Genomic DNA, 20,653 nt, shown 5'->3' with positions numbered 1-20,653 from the left:
GCGCTGCAGTGGATAGAACTCCCCGAGTTCAAATCCAGCCCCAGACACTTCTTAGCTGTGTGACCCTGGCCACGTCAATTAACCCTATTTGTCTCACTTTCCTCATCTGTTAAAAACGAGCCGAAGAAGGACCTGCCAGACCTCCCCGGCGTCCTCGCCAAGAAAGCCCCAAATAGGATCATGAAGAGTCAGACTCGATTGAAAAACGACTGAACAACCATCTCCCTTCTACCCGCACCACTGCCTGCTGGGGGGGGGGTCTCCCCACCATTAGAAGGCGACTTCCTTGAAGACAGTGACTGTGTTTTCTATTTTTTTGGTGCCCCCAAAGCTCAGTGCCATACCTGGCATACAGTAAGTGCTGACAAACACATATTAAGTGCCTATTATGTGTCCAAACACTATGTTTAGTGTAAGAAATATCCAGCTCCAGAATACAATCTTTTCTACCCTCAAAGAGCTTCTAATATAGACGCTTGAAGTCACAGATGGTTTTACCAAACCCTTTTAGGACAAGAACCAAAGTGGAGGGAATCCCAAGCTACAACCCAAGGTTGCTTTCCCCATGAAATGGCCTAATTAGTATAGTGTCTGGTATATAGTAGGTGCCTAATAAATGCTTGATGACTGTCAATGCTATGAAATTACCCATGCATATAACTTGTAAATAAAAAGCTATAATAAAAAAAAGATGAAGAAAAAGCTTTTAACAAAATACAGCATCCATTCCTGTTAAAATAAAGCATTAGAAAGAATAGGAAAAAAAATGCTTGATGACTGAATGACTTTCCCTAATTCAAAAGTCAACCATCATGTATTTATGAAGTATCTACTCTATGCCAGGCCACCTGATCTGGATGGTAAGGATGGGCAGAAAAAACCCGTCCCTGCCCTTTGGGGCGTTTGTGTGTTATTGGGGGAGACAAAACATACACCCCCCAAATCCACAGATTAACGCTCCTATAGACTGAGAAGTGCCCTCGCCTCGATCAGACTGAATCCTAACCCCCACTGACCCAGATGCCCGCGGCAGAAAGGCTTGAACACCAAGGTTTGTTTTATTTCTATTTAGCATCAAGGAAGAAGTCTCCATTTCCCCCAAATCAGTATAAACACTGATCCCTTCCTTTCACATGCCATTACCTTTTAGAAAACAGACCAACAAGTCTGAACACGTCTAACGTGTCCCTTCTTTCTGTATCGTCACAAAAGACTTGCCAACTTGAGATCCGGGAACATTCTTGAAAGGCTAAATAAAGAGGGTGGCTTGGGAGGAAAGGGCTGTTTGACTTTGCTGATACCGTCTATCAAGGAGCCTTGTTTTTTAATACAAGGAGAAAATTTCCAAAAGGAAACCACTAGAAACTGTCCATCATCAACATTACAGACTGATGCAAAATCAACAGGCAAAAATCCACATAAGCATTTTTGCTTGTTGAACACAATGAAACACAATGAATCTTTCCATTAGATTGAGAGCTCCTTAAAGGCAGGGACTGTCATTTGCCTGGTACACTGTAGTGTTTAAGAGATGTTGATTGATTAATGGATTGAACAGGAAGGAATGGATGTGTGTCTCTCATGTTTCACTGTGGGAGAGAGAGGAGTTAATTGGGGAGCCGAGTGGCTCTCTCAAGAGAGATTCAGAAAAAGCATCCTTTGGGAAGTGGATGCAGAGAAGTATTAAATGAGACCTAATTACCAAAAGCTGCAACCTAAGGATAATGTAGGTCCCTGGAATAATTTTCACTCTTGGGGCTGGTACACTTGGGAGGTTCCTCCTGGTTCTTAGAGTAATCATGTCCCCCTTCCTGGTGGTGAGGCGGGAGACAGGAGAGCAGCGAAAGCTAGGACATCAAAAGAGGAGAGAGGGCATCCTGAAGCTAAAGGGCACTAGGACTTCTCCTCGGAAATAAATCTAAAAATGTTTTTCCTTCACTGAGTCCATTTCCTTATTTTCTAGCATTTCCAGAGTTAAATGAGATCACTGACTGTAAAGAACTTTGTAAGCCTCAGCCTTCAGCACTCCCAATTGCTGTGGAGAGCACCAGGATCCTCCCAATCCCCTTGGTCCATAACCTCAGATTTATCTTTGATTCCTAGCCCTTCCTCATCCCCCAGATTCAATTCGTTGCCCAGATTGAACGATTTTGCCTCCACCATCTCTCTGCCACCTACTCTCTCCTCTTCATTCGCATAGCCACTATCCTAGGTCAACGTGGCCTGGCTGCTAAAGGGTCTCCCTTTCTCAAGCTCTGATCATCTGCCACACAGTAAGACCTTATCACTAGCTCCAAAACCATCTGGGCTCTCCTAGTGTCTTGAGGCAAACTCCTCACCTGGGCACAGAAAGTCTTTCACGTGTGCAAGGGACACACTTTCTTGGAGAAGACCCTTTCAAGCCACGTTCCGCTCAACTGAACTAAATGCTCATTTAGAACCATCCCGTAATCATCTGGAACCCGTCAACAATCCTGTGGAATCTCGTCATCTGTTTCCGTCACTTACGTGCCTGTCGAGATGCAGTCGGCTATAAATATCATTTGCAAAAGCCTGCCAGTTCTTTTCTTCATCTGCCATCTTTCCCACCTCAGCAAAAGCTTTACAAGAAAAAGCTACAAACATTTTGAGATGTGCACAGATTGGTGTTTGTCAAGATGGGAAAGCAGCCCAGGGGTTGGTCGTTACTGATAGTTTCACAACTACCTTTCTATTTAGAAGGGCTGATGTCCAGGATTCCCATGTCCCCCTTCTGGCACTCGGTCCCCTCTTCTATTTCAGATACCTCGGGAAACCTCCCATCCCCGTTTTATAGAAACGATCATCCCGTTCTGGTCAGCTGAAACCTGGGACGACAGACAAGCGTGCCGAGCGCCTGACACGGACTGGAACGGCCGCTGAATGTAAACACGAAGGAAAGAGATCGTTTGTCTTGGTACCTCTCTTGCTCCTTTCAGTCCATTAGGGGGAAAATCGAAGTTAAACCAAGAGTGACTCTTTCATTCAATATTAATCACAACTTGGGAACCTGAAAGCTCTTTCCAGGAACCAGCCTGAGAAAATCCCTCCATTCTGTAAATGGCCCAGAAAACTTCTAAATAATGCACTGCTCAGTGACTCCAGGTCCGCAAGTGATGGACAAGCTCTTCCACAACCCTTGCCAGGACAAAGCTTTCCAACCTATTAATCAGTTGAGGAGAGTCAAGCTTGGGGTCCGATCAATCACTGCCTTGTTGGATGCTTCTCATGAGTGTCACGGAAGGGAGGAAGCCTGGGACGGTCCATGGACAGCTGGCCCGAGCACCAGGAAAAGCTGGGTTCAAATCCTACCATCGGCACATCCTGGGTGTCTGCTCCTGGGCAGTCACTTACATTCTCCGCGCCCCAGGCCCCTAAGACTACAATCAGAACCACTTCTGGCCACCATTTGGTAGCAAGAGTTTCCTCCCTAAGAGTTCCTCATCTCAATGAAATCCTAGATCTGTACGGTCCCATCTGCCCCAAAGTATTATGTAATACATAGATGTAAAGGGGCAGAATGCAAAAAGATCTGGCTCCAGAGTCAGAAAAACATAAGTTTATTTTGTTATTTTTTGCTGAGGCAATTGGGGTTAAGTGACTTGCCCAGGATTCCACAGCCAGGAAGTGTTAAGTGTCTGAGGCCAGATTTGAACTCGGGTCCTCCTGACTTCAGGGCCGGTGCTCCACCGCACCACTTAGCTGCTCCTAAAGTTTGAATTTAAATCTCACCTTTGCAATATATTGGCTGGGCAATCAATCAACCAGGCAACTCTTCAGGATCATGAGTGGCAGCCAACGTGCTGATGGGGACGGTTCCTCCTGGGAGGTCCCCATACTCTTGAAATCATGGCTTCGCTCTTTACCCCCTCTCTATATTACTAAGCAAAGTTAAGGAATAGTTAAGGACGCAAGTCCTTTTTCCTTCACTGCCCCAATAGTTGCAGTCATGTGACCTCTTTATCTCCCAGGTGTTCCTTGTTGTAAAGTATCTGTATCTGGCATTAATTCCCTGATGGGAAAAGCTTGGACTTGGAGTCAAAAATCCTGGCTCTGTGTTAATCTGAGCTAGGGTAACCCCTCTAAGTCTCAGTTTCCTCATTAAAAAAAACCATGAGTATGAATAATAATAATCTGAGCTAGACAGTAATCCTTCCAAGTCTCAGTTTTCTCATTTTAAAAAAGACAGGAGTATGAATAATAATAGTAATAATCTGAATTAGACAATAATCCTTCCAAGTCTCAGTTTTCTCATTTCAAAACTAGAGTATGAATAATAATAATAATAATAATACACAATAGTCAGCATTGTGGTTGTGGTTCAATTGTCTAAGTCACATCGGACTCTTTGTGATCTCAATTGAATTCAGGTTTTCCCAATTCCAGGCCTGGCACTCTAACCACTGCACCACCTAGCTGCTCCATTGCTCGCATTAATACAGATTTTAAGGTCTGAAAAGAGATTTATAAACGTCATCCCACTTGACTAGGGAGAAGACGTGCATAACGGAGAGAGGTGAAGAAGCACCGAGGTCACTTCTACCTCCAATACATGTTGACTGTGTGACCACAGGCATATTACCCCAGGCAGCTCCCCAAGTTGACCAGTTGCAGGAAGTGGGTCAACTTATATCGGTGGAGGGAACCTTCACACCAAGACACCCAGGACATCTCAAGTCCAGGACACAAATGAGATGTAAACAATAATATTTGCATTATCAATCTTACAGGATTATTGGGAGAATAAAATGAGATTTTATATATAGAGAGAATTAATTTGCATAAAACGTAAAACTATACATCTTATTGTTATTGTTGTGATACATGTTAAATGTTAGGGAAAATGTGTGAAATTGAAGACTGCTCAATTCAAAATAAAAAATGAAAGTGATAAAATGAAGCAGCTCCAGAATCTTAATGAGGAAAAAGGTTAGATGTTCGCTTTTCTCCCTCAGTACTTAATTGGACCTTGCCAAACAACTGATAACAAGGAGCTATTTTTAACCTAGTGCTGTGGGGATTCTTACAGGTAAATCCCAAGAGACCCAGATGCTGGAAGATGTCTAAGATTAAAAAGGGCTAAAAAGTCAACAGCTTCCGTGACTTCCCTTTAGGAAAAGTGAAAAATTGCAAGGTGGTTTTTCTTCCCCCTCCCCAAGATAAAAGATGGGGGCGAAATGGAAAAAAAATACATTTAGGAAGGACTGCAAAAACCATGACTTAGACGTCAGAGGGCAAACTTCTTAAACAAGAGGAAAAAAGGATGTTTAATACAGGATAAAAGGATCTCAAGTGATTCACAAGATGATGGAAAAATAGGAATAATGGAGAATGCTGGGGCTTAATGAAGGAGGGAGGAGGGAAGAAGGAAGGAAGCGAGGGAGGGAGGAGGGAAGGAAGGAAGCGAGGGAGGGAGGGAAGGAAGGAAGAAAGGAAAGAAGGAAGGAAGGAAGGAAGGAAGCGAGGGAGGGAGGAGGGAGGGAAGGAAGCAAGGGAGGGAGAGAGGAGGGAGGGAAGGAAGCAAGGGAGGGAGAGAGAAAGAAAGAAGGGAGGAAGGAAGAAGGGAGGAAGGAAGAAGGGAGGAAGGAAGAAGGGAGGAAGGAAGGAAGAGATGAAAAGAGGGAGGGAAAGAAGGAAGGAATGGAAGAAAGAGGGAGGGAGGAAGGAAAGAAGGAGGAAAGGAAGGAGGAGGGAAGGGAAGAAGGAAGAAAGGGAGGGAGGAAAGGAGGGAAGGAAAAGAAAGAGGGAAAGAAAGGAGAGAGGGAAGGAAAGAGAGGAAGGGAAAGAAGGAAGGGAGGGAAGAAAGCCAAACAAAGGGACAGAAAGTACTAGCTCCAACCTAGGCCTTTGCCAAACTATATGACCTCAAGCAAGTCTGACTCACTTTTCCTTCCATAGAATGTAAACTCCCTGAGAACAGGAACTCTCACTTTTGTCTTGATTGACCCACTGGACATACAGCAGGTGCATAATAAAAGCCCGTTGACTGGTTTCCTCAGGAGCTGGACTTGAGCTTGTTCTCTAAGACTATTAATCCCTAAGACAATCCTTTCAGTTCTTATGTCCTAATATATGATGGAACATGACCCAGAAACATTATTACCGTGTTATCGTAGTCACACGGATCATAAGTTCTCTGTTGGAAAACCTTACAGATGTCCACAAATTCTTCACTCATCTCACAGATCTTGTCATTGAGAACCGTCCCCTTGGTGCCACCAAACTCAAGTCTCTCCAGCTTCTCCAACTCCAGCATTGTTGAAAATACGTCCTTTGTAACAAACAAATAAATAACATTGTAAAGACTCGATCAGACTCATCAGCCAATGTTCATTTTCAACATTTAATCACTTTAAAAATTCACATTTCCGTGTATATGGAAAAAGAAAAGGAAATAAAGATTTTATTATAGAACAGTCACTAGAAAACGTTCAATATCCATTGGAGGTAGGACCCCAGGTTTTTCTTGCTCGGAAGCTAGCTTTCTATCCTTTTGGTACATTTCCTCTCTAATCAAGTGAGATGTACCCCATGTACATGTCATTACAAACCTTACCATCTAATTTTTCGGAGCACCAGATACATTCCATTTCAAGATTTTATTTAAAGACTAGCTTTCATACATATGGATTTCCATCTGTACTCACTGTAATATTTACAGAATAATAAAAAATGATATGGAAACCAAAGAAAAATCTACCCTTAGTGTTTGTCTCGGGTGGGGGGAGGGATCTCCTTACAATCTTCTGAATCACTCACCTACCCCATGGACGACAGTACCTGTTGGTTCAAAAGCATTGAAAAGTACACTGATTCACTCAAGCCTATATAATTTTCAGGAAGTGGGAGCCAAGAGACAATACCTCTAGTTTCCTCAAACGGTTGAAAAACTTGTCAAATCTCCAAAACACCATGTGGGATTGGAAATCCCACGGCTTGATCTCCTGGCGTCTGCTGAAATACCTTGCCAGGCCCTCCCTATAGTTGAAGAAAGAATTTTTAAAGGTCTTTAAGATGTTCATGGCCACTCGCACCCGTTCCAGGGATTCTTCAACTTCTCCATTCAAAAGTTCATCCGGGGAAAGGTAGGTGATTGCCTGAGAAAATGAGAGAAACACAGAGATCGGGAATACAGAGACAACTTTTCCCTGGCTTCTTTTGGCAAGTGGGGTTATCACAATTTGCTTTAAAGTGGCATTCACACGGGCTCTAAATAGCTTTAAATGATGGAGGGCAGGGCAAGGCTGGGAAGGGAAAATCATAATGGATGCAACCGGCCACAGATAGTTGCGTTTGTAAAGATCTATTGGGTATCTAACATGCGTGAGGCTCTATGCAAGGCACTAAGCTGCTTATTTTGTCTTAGGAAGAAGTGACAGGGCCACAGATCATTAAATAAAGATCATCCATAACCCAATGCAAAATAATTCCAAGAGGGGATACCACTAACCGCGGAGGGGAGTGGGAATTGGCAGCTGAGCCAACAACACGGGGGATTCTGGGAGCCAGAGGCGAGGAAGGAGTGAATTCAAGGCAGGAAGGACCATAAATGCAAAGGCATGGGGATGGGCAGGGCAGGTCACATCCGGAGAAGAGCCAGTTAGCCAGTTTGGCAGAAACATTGTGGGGACAAAGGAGAGAAATGCAGAGATCAGCTAACAAAACGAGGCTGCTACCGGAGTATGAAGGACAGACGCAGGTTCTAGATCGCCTCAGTCTGCAGAGGCTCCCAAAGAAGTGAGAGAGGGAACGTCACTACAAGGAACAACTAGTGCTTCTATCTGACTGGAACAGGAAGTGTTTGAAGGGAAAGAGCTTGAATTCAGATGGGAAAAATAGGGAACCAGACTGCGGAGGCCTTTAAGAGTTAGGCTGAAGATTTTGCATTTTATCATAAAAGGAAGAGGTTTTTAAGCAGTGGGGAAACATGCAGGCTGGGTTTGTTAGAAAGAAAGATTAATTTAACAGATGTGTGTAGGGTAGATTGGAAAAGAAAGATCCCAGAAGCAGGCAGACCAATTAAGGGACTATTACAACAGCCCAGGGGACAGGTGATGGGGAACTAGGCAAGGGGAAGGAAGGGAAGGGATGTGAGACAAACACTGGAGGTTAGAAACCGGGCTTGGGTGCCGAGGGGTGAATCCAGGATAACTCCCAGGAGGCCAACCTGAGCACCTGCAAGGATGTGACTTTTGGAGGAAGGAAAATCTCGTGAAAGAAAGACATTGGGTGTGGCGAGAATTCAGAGAAAGGGGGATTTGCCTGAATGCTACAGAGTGGAGAAAGCAGAGCCCAAAGAATAATGGGTACAAGAGCCCCCTGGGGCAAATAAGACAGCACCAAGAGGCAACAAAACTCGGGTCACAGACAGCAGGCAGCTCGGGTGCTAAGCAAGAGTAAACAACGCCCCTTTCTTTTAACCAGCAACGCAGGCCAAGTGCACCTCTAACAGGAGGCTTGAGAAGCCATCCTACTTCCTAGCGGAGCTGGCCCAATTTGTAATCGGAACAGAGGCTTGAATTTACACGAATCAGCTCTTAAATCGGGGTCAGAGAGCTGGCCATTGACTGAGTTTTTCTAAGGACACTAGAAAGCCTCTGACCTTCCACCACAGCTGGCCTGCCAGGGATGTGCGACGGCCAGACTGTCTTGGATTAGCGCCTATTAATCTGCCCAGATCCCTCTAAGGCACGATGAATTTGGAATCCACAGAATCTCAGAGCCCAAGGAGGCAGGAGGGGGAGGGGAGAGGAGGGGACCCAGGCTTGGCTATCGGATCCTTCCTGGCTCCTGAGGTGAGAGTCATCCCACCCACTGGGAAAGCACCTAGCCCAGTATTGCAGCTCAGACTTGCAAATAGTAAACTTAGCTGGCTGATAATTTAATTATTCAACAAGTACTTACTGAGTTCCTACTATTTACTTAACCCATAGAAAAAGTAAGAGGAGCAGGCCCTGCTCCCCGGGTGGTTTTTAAACTGGACCATAACTTCATTTATAAAATATCATACATGCTTCCCCCGAAAAAATAACAGTAACAATGAAAGGCAACTACAGCACAAGGGAAATAAAGCTTGGAAGAGGGAGCTTCAAAAGGATCTCAGGGACTATCTCATCCAAACCCATTGTTTTATAGATGAGGAAGCTGAGATCCTAACTATGCCATAGAAACTACAGGAAAAGCCCAGGGTTCTTCTTACTACACATTAGGAGAGTTTTATATTGTAGTTATTTTTGAAAAATCAAATTTCCCAGAATCACAGAAAATCCATAGCTAACTACACTTACACACACACACACACACACACACACACACACACACACACACACGAATGATTTTTAAAACATTTAATAATGTAGGAAGCTCCTGGTAAGGAACTTTCTCTACAAATATAAATCAGCACTTGCTAGGGACACAGATATTAAATTCTTTCCCAGAATCACGTATCAGGAATTTGTCAAAGGCAGGACTTGAACCCATAAACCTTCAAGGTAGTTTATTGGTTTGCAGTAAAAAATTGGGGTGGGGGACACAGTTAGAAGGCACAGTGACACAGCACCAGGCCTGGAATCAAGCCCGCTCAGCTTCCCAAGTTCAAATCTGGCCTCAGACCCTGACTAGCTGGGGACCCTGATCACTTTAAGGTCACTTTAAGCCTGCTTGCCTTTCTCATCTGTAAAATGAGCTGGCGAAGGAAATGGCCACTGCCCCAGTATCTCTGTGAAGAAAACCCAAATGGAGTCGAATTGGACACAGCTGCAAAATGACTGAACCCCACCCAACTCCACAGGGCCGGATGGTGGGGACAATGCTCCACAGGAAGCCCGCAGCTCTTGGGCGGGAGCCCAAATGGTACAAAAATTATCAGTGTGAGAAGAAACTCATCAAAGTTGTAATGAAGCTCAATTATCCACAGCCTGTGGGGAAACTGCAGATGCTCCCCTGACCTAGAATGGAACACGTGGAGATGGCAACTCTGCAAGCAAAGACCTCAGAAAGAGCCTGCCAGGAAGTGCCAGGACTGCAAGCAGGGCCAGGTCAGCCCATAGCAAGGGAGCCAAGCTCTCTGGCCGGTGTTAAGGGGAGCCATCCCCCACGAGCCGCCATCGTTTGGATTTCTAACCTTCTGCACTGATCACTTTGCCATAATGAGTTAAATCATTTTAGGCAAAAACAGTTAAAAATCTCATCAGAATTAAATTGGATACCACCAGCCCCGGCAAGAGAACAGCCTCAACAAACTGAAGTGTAATGGGGGGAGAGAGAGAGAAGAAGGAGGGGAAGGAGAGGGAGAGAAGGAAGAAGCTGGATTGAGTCAATCTTAACTACTTCCAGGCCCTCCCTAGTTATCATTATAGGCCCCTTAAAGTGCCACTCGAGTGCATTGCACATAGTAGGCATTTAATCAATGTTTCTTTGACAAGCATTTACTTAATAGACTAACTTCCAGAATCTATTCCCCAACAGTGCCAAGTAATGTTTAATTTACTTGCCTACTAGTTTAAAGTTGGGTGACTTAATTGATTGCTGCTTAGAAAGCAGGGAAACATCTCAATGGACAATGTAATGGAATCCATTTGAGTGGGACGTATTGGTAATTAGTTGAAAGGATTTCCTTCCTGTTCCAATTTATGTGTCCTATTATCTCCCTTCCCACCCTGACATCTTAAGCTACTTAAAATGGGACTCCCTGCCCACCAAGCAGGCAGAATGTCCAGGAATGAAAACAATCATCTCCCCCTGGAAAAGAAGCTTCCACTAGAGGATTTCAAGAACGGGAAGGGGGAAGACGTGATGAACTAGCACTAAGGAAAGGAGACAGGAAAGCTTAGCTTTTTTTTTTTTTTCTTCTGAAAAGTGAGCCATGGATGACATTCCCTCTAGACTGGTGAGAAGCATCTGGTTCTAAGACAGCTTCTCCGACCCTCACTCACTTCTCATCAAACACAAGAAGGAAGTTGTCAGAGTTTCGCATGGGGTCGGGAAGATGGCAGCTCAGAGCGCCCCAGCAAGAAGACCCCTAGATATCTACTCTTCCATAATGTGCGTTGGGGCTCATGCTTCATGTTACAGTGGGCTAACTAGAAAAAGCACAGAACTGGGGGTCAGAAGGCCTGGGCTTGGATCCCAGGAACCCCCTATGGCATCTTTGGGAAGTCACTTTGATTCTCCAGGCCTAGGCTACCTCAGCTGGTAAGAGGTGGAGGTCCCTTCCAGCCTGTGGGATACATGATGTGGTACATCACATCCTATAGTGTATATACATATATCTCTATATATTTAGGTATGCATATACATATATATACACACATATATATATATACACACACACATATATATATAAACATACACACACATACACACATATATGTACCCATCATATATACACAAACTTGTCACAAAAGTATAAATATTACAAATCATAATTACATTACTTCGGAGTAGACCAGGGACTTAGGAATATCTCAATATCCTCCCATTTCAGTCACTTTATTAATTATCTGCACCTGAATAAATTTCCCTGGAGGAAATCGTTCTTCTAGACATTGAAGTATGGTTTTATTTTTCTTTTTTTGGACTGATGTAGAACACAGATGGGAAAATTTGCAGTTTTGTCCAGCTTAAAGAGAGTAAGCAAGCTCCCATCCAGCCCGCCACGGAGCTGTCCAACATCACCCCAGATCATGCTTTAACACTGACACCCAAGCAGCTTCTCCCCAGTGAGGAGAAAAAGAGGAGGAAGGGGAAGGAAGAAAGGAAGGAGGGAAGAGAAAGAGGAGGGAATGGGAAGGAGGAGAGTGGGGAGAAAATGAGGAGAGAGGAAAGGAGAGGCTAAGGAGAAGAGCTTTTTCCTCAGATTCTTCTCATTCTCCTCATCTCATCATCACTCCTTCTAGAAGCCAAAATTCTTTGTAAAATCAAAAGGGAAGACTTCTAATTTTTTTACACTCAGATACCCAGAGAGAGATATATACATATATACATACATACAAGTGTGTATATATCTATAGATATATACTATAAATAAATCTATAAATCTCTCATGTATACATATGTGTATGTGTGTGTATCTCCACATACATCTCTCTCTCCTCTCTCTCCCATATATATACTTCCTCCTCAATCCAGATGAGGTAAAATTTCCAAAACTGCCAGCCCTCCATCCTTACCCACTTCTTCTGTATTAGCGCTTTCTTTCGCACCCATTTTTATGAGATACTTTCTCCTTTTTTAACCTTTTCCTACTCGATTTTGGTTTTTTAGAACCACTTCATCATACACAACTCAGTTCCTACAATTGGACAATCATTTTTGTTGTACTATATTGTGGAAATGTTTGTTTTATTCCATAAATTGAAAATAAAATAAAATGAAATAAAAATTTTCTTTTCTACTCAGCAGGAAAGAGCTGAGTGACCACTAGAATCTTGTAGACTCTTCAATTAAGCTAGGAAGTATTTGTTACAGCTTGCAGAGTATAAGTTTCCTGAGGATAAGGATTATTTTATTTCTGGCTTTTGTCTTCCGAAACCCAAGACAAGGCCTTACAGTGAGTAAGGCCTCTTTCTAAAAGAGGAGGGTCACCTTGGGCTCCAATTCTTCATTGCCCACTAATCAGACTCTAAAATAAGGGAAGGGGAATCATATTTCTTATTCTTGAAGTTTCTTCTCAAAAGCGACATACCTGGTCAATAAAGAGATTGCAAAACTCCTGTAGTAAAATGATTATCTGGGCAGGTGAGTTATAAAATCTGGAGTGACTCCAAATCAGGCAGATGGTATGAAATAACGGGGAAATCAAGAAATGAATCTGCGGGAATTCAGTCTCCTTAAGGCGCTGAATATGTCTTCTGAGTGGTCTCAGGTACAATTCTATATCTTGAGCTTCAAGAAGAGCTGTAAAAGAAGCACCAATGGAAACCAAAGTCAAAGTCTGAGATTTGGGATTCTAAATTTAGTCTCTATACCAACCTGAATTTATGGAGTTTCCATAGTGGGAGGAGTTCCCTCACACAAATGAAATCAAAAGCCCAGAGCACAGTCTCACTCCTCCTCCAAGAAAATGAATGAATAAATGGATTTAGCCTCTAAGTACAAAGAAAAACAGAAGTAACAACAACCTATTATTACCGAGTTGGATCATATATCCTTTTGTACTATCTATACCACAACTTAAACTGAACTTTAACCTGAACCTAAAGATTAACACTAGCCTATTCATATAGAACAAGAGTTCTTCACTATTTTAATGTGTTCTAGATTTTTTACACGATCAGTCCTGGTGAAATCTATGGACCTTTTCTCAGAATATTATTTTAAAATGCAAAAAAAAATTAAGTTCTCTTTTGGCTGATCCTACTTAGCAATGGCTTCCAGTTTATCATGATTCTCGCTAGACTGGTGCCCAAAATTGAACAGAAGCTAGAGGATCCCCTCCCTACCAGTGGAATTATCCCATCCATGAAATTCTTTCCCATTTGGTAAAGCCTTCCAGAACTTAAGTTGTGCTGGCAAAGCCTTTGTGGCCCCAGGGACTCCTTCCACATTGTGATTAGGCACTGAAGTGGGTCTTTGATAGAGGAGAGAAAAACATGTCCAAGTACAGTTTGGTGCCTCGTGGTTTATTCTTCTTTAAAGAGAGGCAAATAGTAACATCTATCTCACAAGGTTGATGTGATGAAGAAAAAAGAAATATGAGGGAAGGGCTTGGCAAACTTTCAAGTACTAAAGAAAGGCTAGCAGGGAAAAAAACTGGATTTAGAAACAAAGAAGCAGGATTCAAATCCTGACTCTCGGACTCATTCTTTAGCAGCCTTGCCTTCCCTGGGCTACCATTTCCTCATCTTGGCTTGGATTCAGTGGCCTCCGAGGCTCCTTTCCATTCTAGCTCCACAGTCTCAAAGAACTTTTCCTGCAGTATATTGATGATCCTATCATCATTCCCATACCGCATTCAGATTCTATTATCATCCCTATATCAAAGTATCCAATAATTCATAGACTTGGATTTCAGACAGGAGAAAGCCCAGCAACCACATCTCAGTTCTTTCCAGCCATAGAATTCTTTCTTTTCCAGAAATGGTCCCCTGACTTTTCCTTGAAGACCTTTTAAGAAAGAGAACACCTTACACTGGGGTAGGGCATTAATTAACTAAACAATAAAGGTCTAGTTGCTAGGAAGCTTTCTGGTTTGGGTTTGTTTTTTCTCCTTCCATCAAGCCCAGACTACCCACTCTGATTTCCACCTTCTGGTCCTGGTTTCCACATACATAATACCTCCTCAAATCCCTGCAGAGAGTGGTTCTGTCCCGCTTTTCTCTTAGAGCTACTAGACTGAAGAGAAAAATAAGTGTCCTTTTGGTTATGATTTGATCCAACTTGGAAGGAAAGGAAATTGAGCCTCCCTCCATAACCTTATATTATCCAGTCTTCCTTCCTCACATCAGAGGGGAGAGGCAGCAAGCTGGAGCAGAGGAAGCATTAGTCTGGAAGCCAGGAAGGAAGACCTGAGTTCAAGTGAGCCTCTGTCTGACATCCACTGAGCCTGGTCTAGTCATTTAACATCTCAGGGTTCTAGGCAACTCTGTAAGACAGAGCTCACATATCGATAGAGGGAGTTTATTCATTCTGGAGTTCCCTATAGTAATGAAATAAAAAATAAATCAGTATCTACCAGTCCTAAAAGGCCAAGGTTGTCACTGCAGGCAGCAAAAAGGAAGAGTCTCTGAAGGAAGGTTAAAAAAAAAAAAAGAGAGAGGAAGAGAGAGAGACCCAACGGATGACACTCTTTATTCCAGAGAAGGTCCGGAATCATTTAACTGATGAGATGAGACATCTATTGGAAAAGAGATGACTTGGAAAGCAAGCTCTTTTCTATCCTCATTAAGGAGGGAAAAGGATAAGAGGGTGTGAATCATTAGGGGAATGGTTTTTGTTTGATATGATAGAATTACCGTCAGAGAACTGGGGAGTTACAAGGCACTGCAACAGGCTACGGCGTATTCCTGAAAGCTAAGGTTGTTTTTAATACCATATTATTCATCTATTGGAAATGGTTTGGTCTCCCCTGAAGGCTAACAGACCCTGATATCGCAGGGACCTTTTATGCCCATCATTCTGCATAATAAGTAGTACTACAATATTTAGAGTTTATTATGTTATTCCTCCAAAGGCCTCAAAGGCTTTTGAAATTAAAAGAACTCTCACAATCTTTTTAAAAATCCCTTAAGTAGGTCATTCCTGTATGGCCAAGCTTTTCAGTCATTCTTTCTATTCACTTATGTTTCTTCAAACCTCGCCTCACAAAAGTGTGTTTACCCAACCCAAAAAGCATTTCTGAAGGATGACGTGGGCAAGGCATTGTGGGTACATGAATAAATAACAAAACATTCCCTGGCCTCAGGAAATGTAAATTTTACAGGAAGGTCAGACAGATGTAAACAGAATCAGAAGAGGCGACGGAAGGGGGGAGGATAGAGGCAGAAGGCTTATTAAGCACATTTCATGTGCCCTACACTGCGCTTGTGCTGCTGATTCACATAGAAGATGGACTAGCTCTGCCCTCATTGCAATAGAGAGAAGGGAAAACTTAAAGGAAACCGAGAAGTAAAGTGGGTGATATGGTTCGGAAAGAGTGATGGGAGATGAACTATTCTGGTCTGGTTCTGGGTAATAAAATGCAAACATTCCCCTATCAGCCCAGTGTGGGCCCAGGGCAAAGCCCAGGGTTCTCATGAGGGGGAAGGAGGAGGAACAAGAGGATGATGGCCCGGGGCATGATCTGGAAATGGTGACCAAGAAGTGACACAGAGGGGGGGACCCAAGCCGGGACTGGAAGAGATGGTGATGAGGAGCACGAAAGACAATCAATGCAGATGCCGGCCAGTGCAGGGAACAGCGAGCAGACCGACTTGTCTGAGAACCTCAAAAGGGACTGATGGGAAAGGTGCCTAAGAGGGCAGAAGAAAGCCATGGTAGGAAGGACTTTCAAGGCCCATCTGAAGAGCTTGGACCTTCTCAGGCAGACAATGGGGAGGCTCCCAGTAAGGCGAAGGGAATGCCCGTGTCGGCGGGTGCTTTGGGAGGATGGTCTGAGCAGCGGGGTGCCCGATGGAAACCTGACTCAGGAGTCCACTATGGAGAGGTCCCTGGACTCTTTTTCTTTCAGTCAGATTAAAAAGGGCTTCCTGAGGAAATGGCCATTCTGAAGCTGAGGATTTAAGACTCAGAGAAGTTAAGGGACTTTTGTTGTTGCTCATTCATTTTTCACTCATGTCTGGCTCCTCATGATCCCATTTGGGATGCTCTGATAAAGACACTCCTTCTCCAGATGAGGAAACTGAGGCAGGCAGGGGAAGTGCCTTACCCAAGGTCCCAACTACTAAGCGTCTGAAGCCAGATTTCATGAAGTTTGATGAACTCAGGAGGATGAGCCTTGCCCACTCCAGGTCGGGTGCTCTGGGCACTATGGAGCCACCAGGTCCAATCATTAAGTCGGATGAGCCAAAAGGGCCAGTCCCCCTCCTCTCTCGGACCCCGGCGGATGCCCCATTCTTCTCTGGGGACCGCCGTTCCCGCAGGCGCCTCCTCCTCTGCGTCTCTGGCACGTGGGGAGCTCGCTGCCCCCCGAACGCTGCCCCTTTGGCCTCTCCTTCATTTGACTTCTCATTTTCTTTTATTCCGGAGCAACTTCCCAGTGCCCTGATTATTCAGCCCATTTGGTGGCCTTTGGTCCAGCTCCCCGATTCATCTGCTCTCAATGAAAACAAAACCATTTATGTTCATTATGAGCTATTAGACACAAGGACGCTTGGCCCTCTGGAGCGGACTCGGAAGCAGCCTTCAAGGACTCATGGTATACACGGAGGCTTTAATGGTCGGGAAAATGCGCCAATTTAAATGGATACACAGAGGCTTGATCTGTCTTCTCTGTGACATTTGGAAGGGCAAGACTTCTTTTTAAAAAGCTCCGCTGAGGCCCTAGAATCTGTCCCTTGTCTGTGTAAGGCCCAAGGTGAGAGTTTTCCTCCAGCACGAACAGTTGACGCGAAAACGAATAGATGCTTGAGGCTCACTATTTTCCGTGGAAACAGATTTAAGGATCTAGCTTGAATTTTGAAAAAATAAAATTTAATTTTAAAGAAAAAAGCCGTGTTGTTGCCCCCCCGTAGAATGTAAGCTCCTTGAAGGGAGGGGCTGGTTCACCTTTGTCTCCGAGTCCACAGGGCCCGGCAGACAGTAAGCACTCAATTACTGTTTGTGAGATGAGATGAAAGGCCCTTGAGGAAAAAGATGAGTCTCTTGGTATTCCCAGCACAGTAGGGGCTTAATACATAAGTGTTGAACTGAACTGGACCCTGCTGTCTCACCTACACTGCCACAAACGTGGCCCTGATCAAATTCTTGCACCGGGAAATAAAAGTACAGGAGACAGCATGTTCTTGGAGCCCCTGCAGAACCACCTGCCATTTTTATGGGGCTCCACGTGCGGCAGTGTGGTGCAGTGGCTAGAGTGCTGGCCGCCTGGCCGGGAAGTCCTGGGTGCAAATGCTGCCCAGGGCATAACGTGATCCTGGATATTTCTATATCTGAGCCTCAACCCACACTCTAAGATGGTAAGTTTTAGTCAGCATAAACTGGTGGAGGCAGTTTCTTTATTGGGACTTCCCAATCTAATCAGATCACAAATCTGGACCCCCCCCCAAAAAAAAAGATGTTTTACCTGAGAAGAGAGGAAAAGCGTTATAAGAACCCAGATGGTAAAAGACTGAGACTTATTTTGAAATCATGGCAAAATCAGTGACCATATTTATCAGGCTGAGGTATAATAAATCACTACATAAGATTATATTTTAAAGGAACTAAGAACAGAGGTTCGAATTGGGGCCACTGCTATTGCTCCGCAGGTGAGAAGGCAGGTGTGATTCAGTTCAACAATTATGGATTAAGCACCTACTGGATTCAAGTTACTATGATACTGAATGTCAACCAGGACCACAGTGCTTGACTTGGGGTAAGATGGAAGCCCTAAAGTTTGCCCGGGAGCTTGGCTCTCCTCCTCTATAGACCAGCAAAAAGAAGAGCACTTGATCAAATGATAATCTCACAAGAAATGCAAAGAGAAGCAACAAAGAAAAGCAGTCTTTCTGCTTCACGAAAGTCTGCAGGCACGAGGACTGGAGCTCTGTTGAAAAAGAAAAGCCAGCATGTGTACAGGGAAGTGATGAGAGCCCACTGTCCCTTGGATCAGAAATTCTCCCGAGCCCTCTAGAAGCCCAGAGTACCATGGACAGGGAAGCTTGGGGAAGAGAAGGAGGAAAAATCTCATCATCTTAGAACTCTTGACCTGGATTATAGGGCCAGAAGTAAACAGTGCTGAGACCAGGGTGTCCAAGAGGCCCCAGAAGTGCTGCTTTAAAGGGCTTTCCAGAGTTTGAGCTAGCTTGGTACAGCCTCCAAGAACCCAGGGTCACCTCCATCACATTCACAGGAACTGAAGGAGGATTTCCCCAAAGATACCTTCCCAGCGCCTCAAGGAAGGACTAGGCAAAAAAGGCCAACTGGAGGAGACAGAATCTGGCACACTGGAAGAGCACCTCCAGGAAGGCTGTCCCAGGGGATGCCTGCCTCCAGAGCGGCAGTGGGGGCATCTGGTAGATTCTATTTTCTCTTATTGTTCTTGCTTCAGTAGATACATTTTTTTACCTCTCAGGAGACCCAAGTATTGTTGGTACCCTCATAAAAAGCTCTGTACCCCTCACTCTAGTACCAGGCCCCATAAAGACAAAACCAAAATAGCTCCTGCCTTCAGGAAGCTTGTGTTCTTTTCAAAGACAACAAACACATACAGTAGCAAATAAATATAAACCACGGGCTTAATCAAAACACATTTGCATAAATGTGTTTGCTTTTTTGCAACACTTTTGTGAGTTGGGTGTGGAGGGGAGGGAGAGAGAACAAATGGATAAAATTATTGATTTTTATTGATAAAATGATAATTAAAATTTAAACATTTAAACTTCAAGGGGAAAGAAGATTATGCTGGACTGACCACGACTACTTAAAGGAATGGAGTTCTTATATCTTCCAAGTATGTTTAAAACTATGCTTTAAAATGCTTATATCCCAAACATATTAAGTGGCCCAGAGCACTGGACAAGGAGTCAGGAAGACATGAGTTCAATTCCTGCCCCAGACACTGACCCTAGACTCTTAGTGTGTCTACCTCAGTTTCCTCTTCTGTAAAACAAGGATAACAATACCTGCTTGCTGTTGTGAGGAGAATAAGAAGTAAAGTTTGTAAATTACTCTCCAAACCTAAAAGTGCCAAATGAATGATAGTAAGGTTCTGTGATAAGGACAGACAAGAAAGATGATCCGGAACGATACACCGAGGGCTCCCGTCACAGCAAACCGAGACTGTTCAGGTGGATATTAAAGCCACCCTTATAGAATCCTAAATTCCTAGAACTAGAAGAGAATATGATCTCTGCTGGATTCCACTAAAATAAACTCCAATTAGAACTCCAATCTGGCACCATCAGGAGTTGTATTTATCATCAGAAGACTTAAATCTAAGCATTAGATGGAAGTTTTTTTAACCATCTATCATTATGTTTTACTAAGATGTCATTGATATATGTGCAAAACACCAACTCCTTAGAGTGAGTAATTTCTTTACAGTAACGGGACTACTGTAGCAATAAATCTACAGCCACAGACTGAGTACATGCACATCGTGGCCGACATTCTGTTTTACATCAGTTATCTCTAATTATCACTATATTTTATCCTGACTTTTATGAAAGGAAAAAGTATCAATGTAAACTTTACAGAAATAAATTAAATTGGTGGAACTCAAGCCAAGTAATAATGTATTTAATCATGCATTTCAATATTTGGATACAGATCTGGTGCACAGTGATGAATTCAAGCCATCTATTAAAGAAGATCAATTGATTATTCAGGAACGAACACACACACACACACACACACACACACACACACACACACACACACACACCACAAAGGTCATAGCTTACTGATATTCAAATTGTTCTTACCAGCTTCAACAACAATCAAAGTGTCCTCAAAAGTAGGAAAATAACTGCTCTGCTTGGTTTTCAGGATCTGGACCATTTTCTGGACAATGGGAGCTTGAAGCTAGAAGTAGTTTAAAGGAAAGAAGGAAGAAAAAGACAATGCATTTTATAATTAAAAGTGGATTAGGGGGAGTTGCAAATATGATTCCTGGGAAGGAATAATTTATTCAATTGGATTTTCCTTCACACAATTTACATGATGTCTAAAGCTTTTGACCCAATGTCCAACAGGCAGCAGGGACAGAAAAGCAAAGAAAGCAAAATGAGCACATTTTCTACATTTATGCACTGCTTGCATCTCCTCCCCAGAGAGGAAGTTAAATAACAAGAAAACAAAGGAAGCTTCATTGTATCTGTGGCCCTCACTAGTGAGTTCTCTCCCTTCCTCCAGGTCAGGCTCATGCTGCATCTCTGCCTTGCATCCTATTGAATTCTTCTCTATGAATTTTCTACAATGGGTCTTACCAGCCCCCAAAAGCAGGAGGGTGTTTCTTCCTTTTTCTGAAATCTAAGCACAGTAAGTTCCCCATCTC

At 43.6% G+C, this 20,653-nt stretch overlaps 1 protein-coding gene across 1 annotated transcript in view; it reads right to left on the bottom strand.

The window, feature by feature from the left end:
• DNAH11 (dynein axonemal heavy chain 11) overlaps positions 1–20,653 on the bottom strand; it is a 277,853-nt gene that overhangs the window by 235,325 nt on the left and 21,875 nt on the right. Inside the window, exons 5-8 of the mRNA XM_052001418.1 lie at positions 20,082–20,181; positions 12,704–12,915; positions 6,882–7,115; positions 6,122–6,289 (exon numbers count right to left, since the gene is read on the bottom strand). Coding sequence (XP_051857378.1) covers positions 6,122–6,289; positions 6,882–7,115; positions 12,704–12,915; positions 20,082–20,181 — 714 coding nt within the window. The remainder of the gene's footprint in view (positions 1–6,121; positions 6,290–6,881; positions 7,116–12,703; positions 12,916–20,081; positions 20,182–20,653) is intronic.

Source organism: Antechinus flavipes, chromosome 5 (genome assembly GCF_016432865.1).
Source record: "Antechinus flavipes isolate AdamAnt ecotype Samford, QLD, Australia chromosome 5, AdamAnt_v2, whole genome shotgun sequence".
In the NCBI taxonomy this organism is placed as follows: Eukaryota; Metazoa; Chordata; class Mammalia; order Dasyuromorphia; family Dasyuridae; genus Antechinus; species Antechinus flavipes.
Note: the sequence above shows the minus strand (reverse complement) of the source record. Positions and strands in the feature narration are given on the sequence as shown.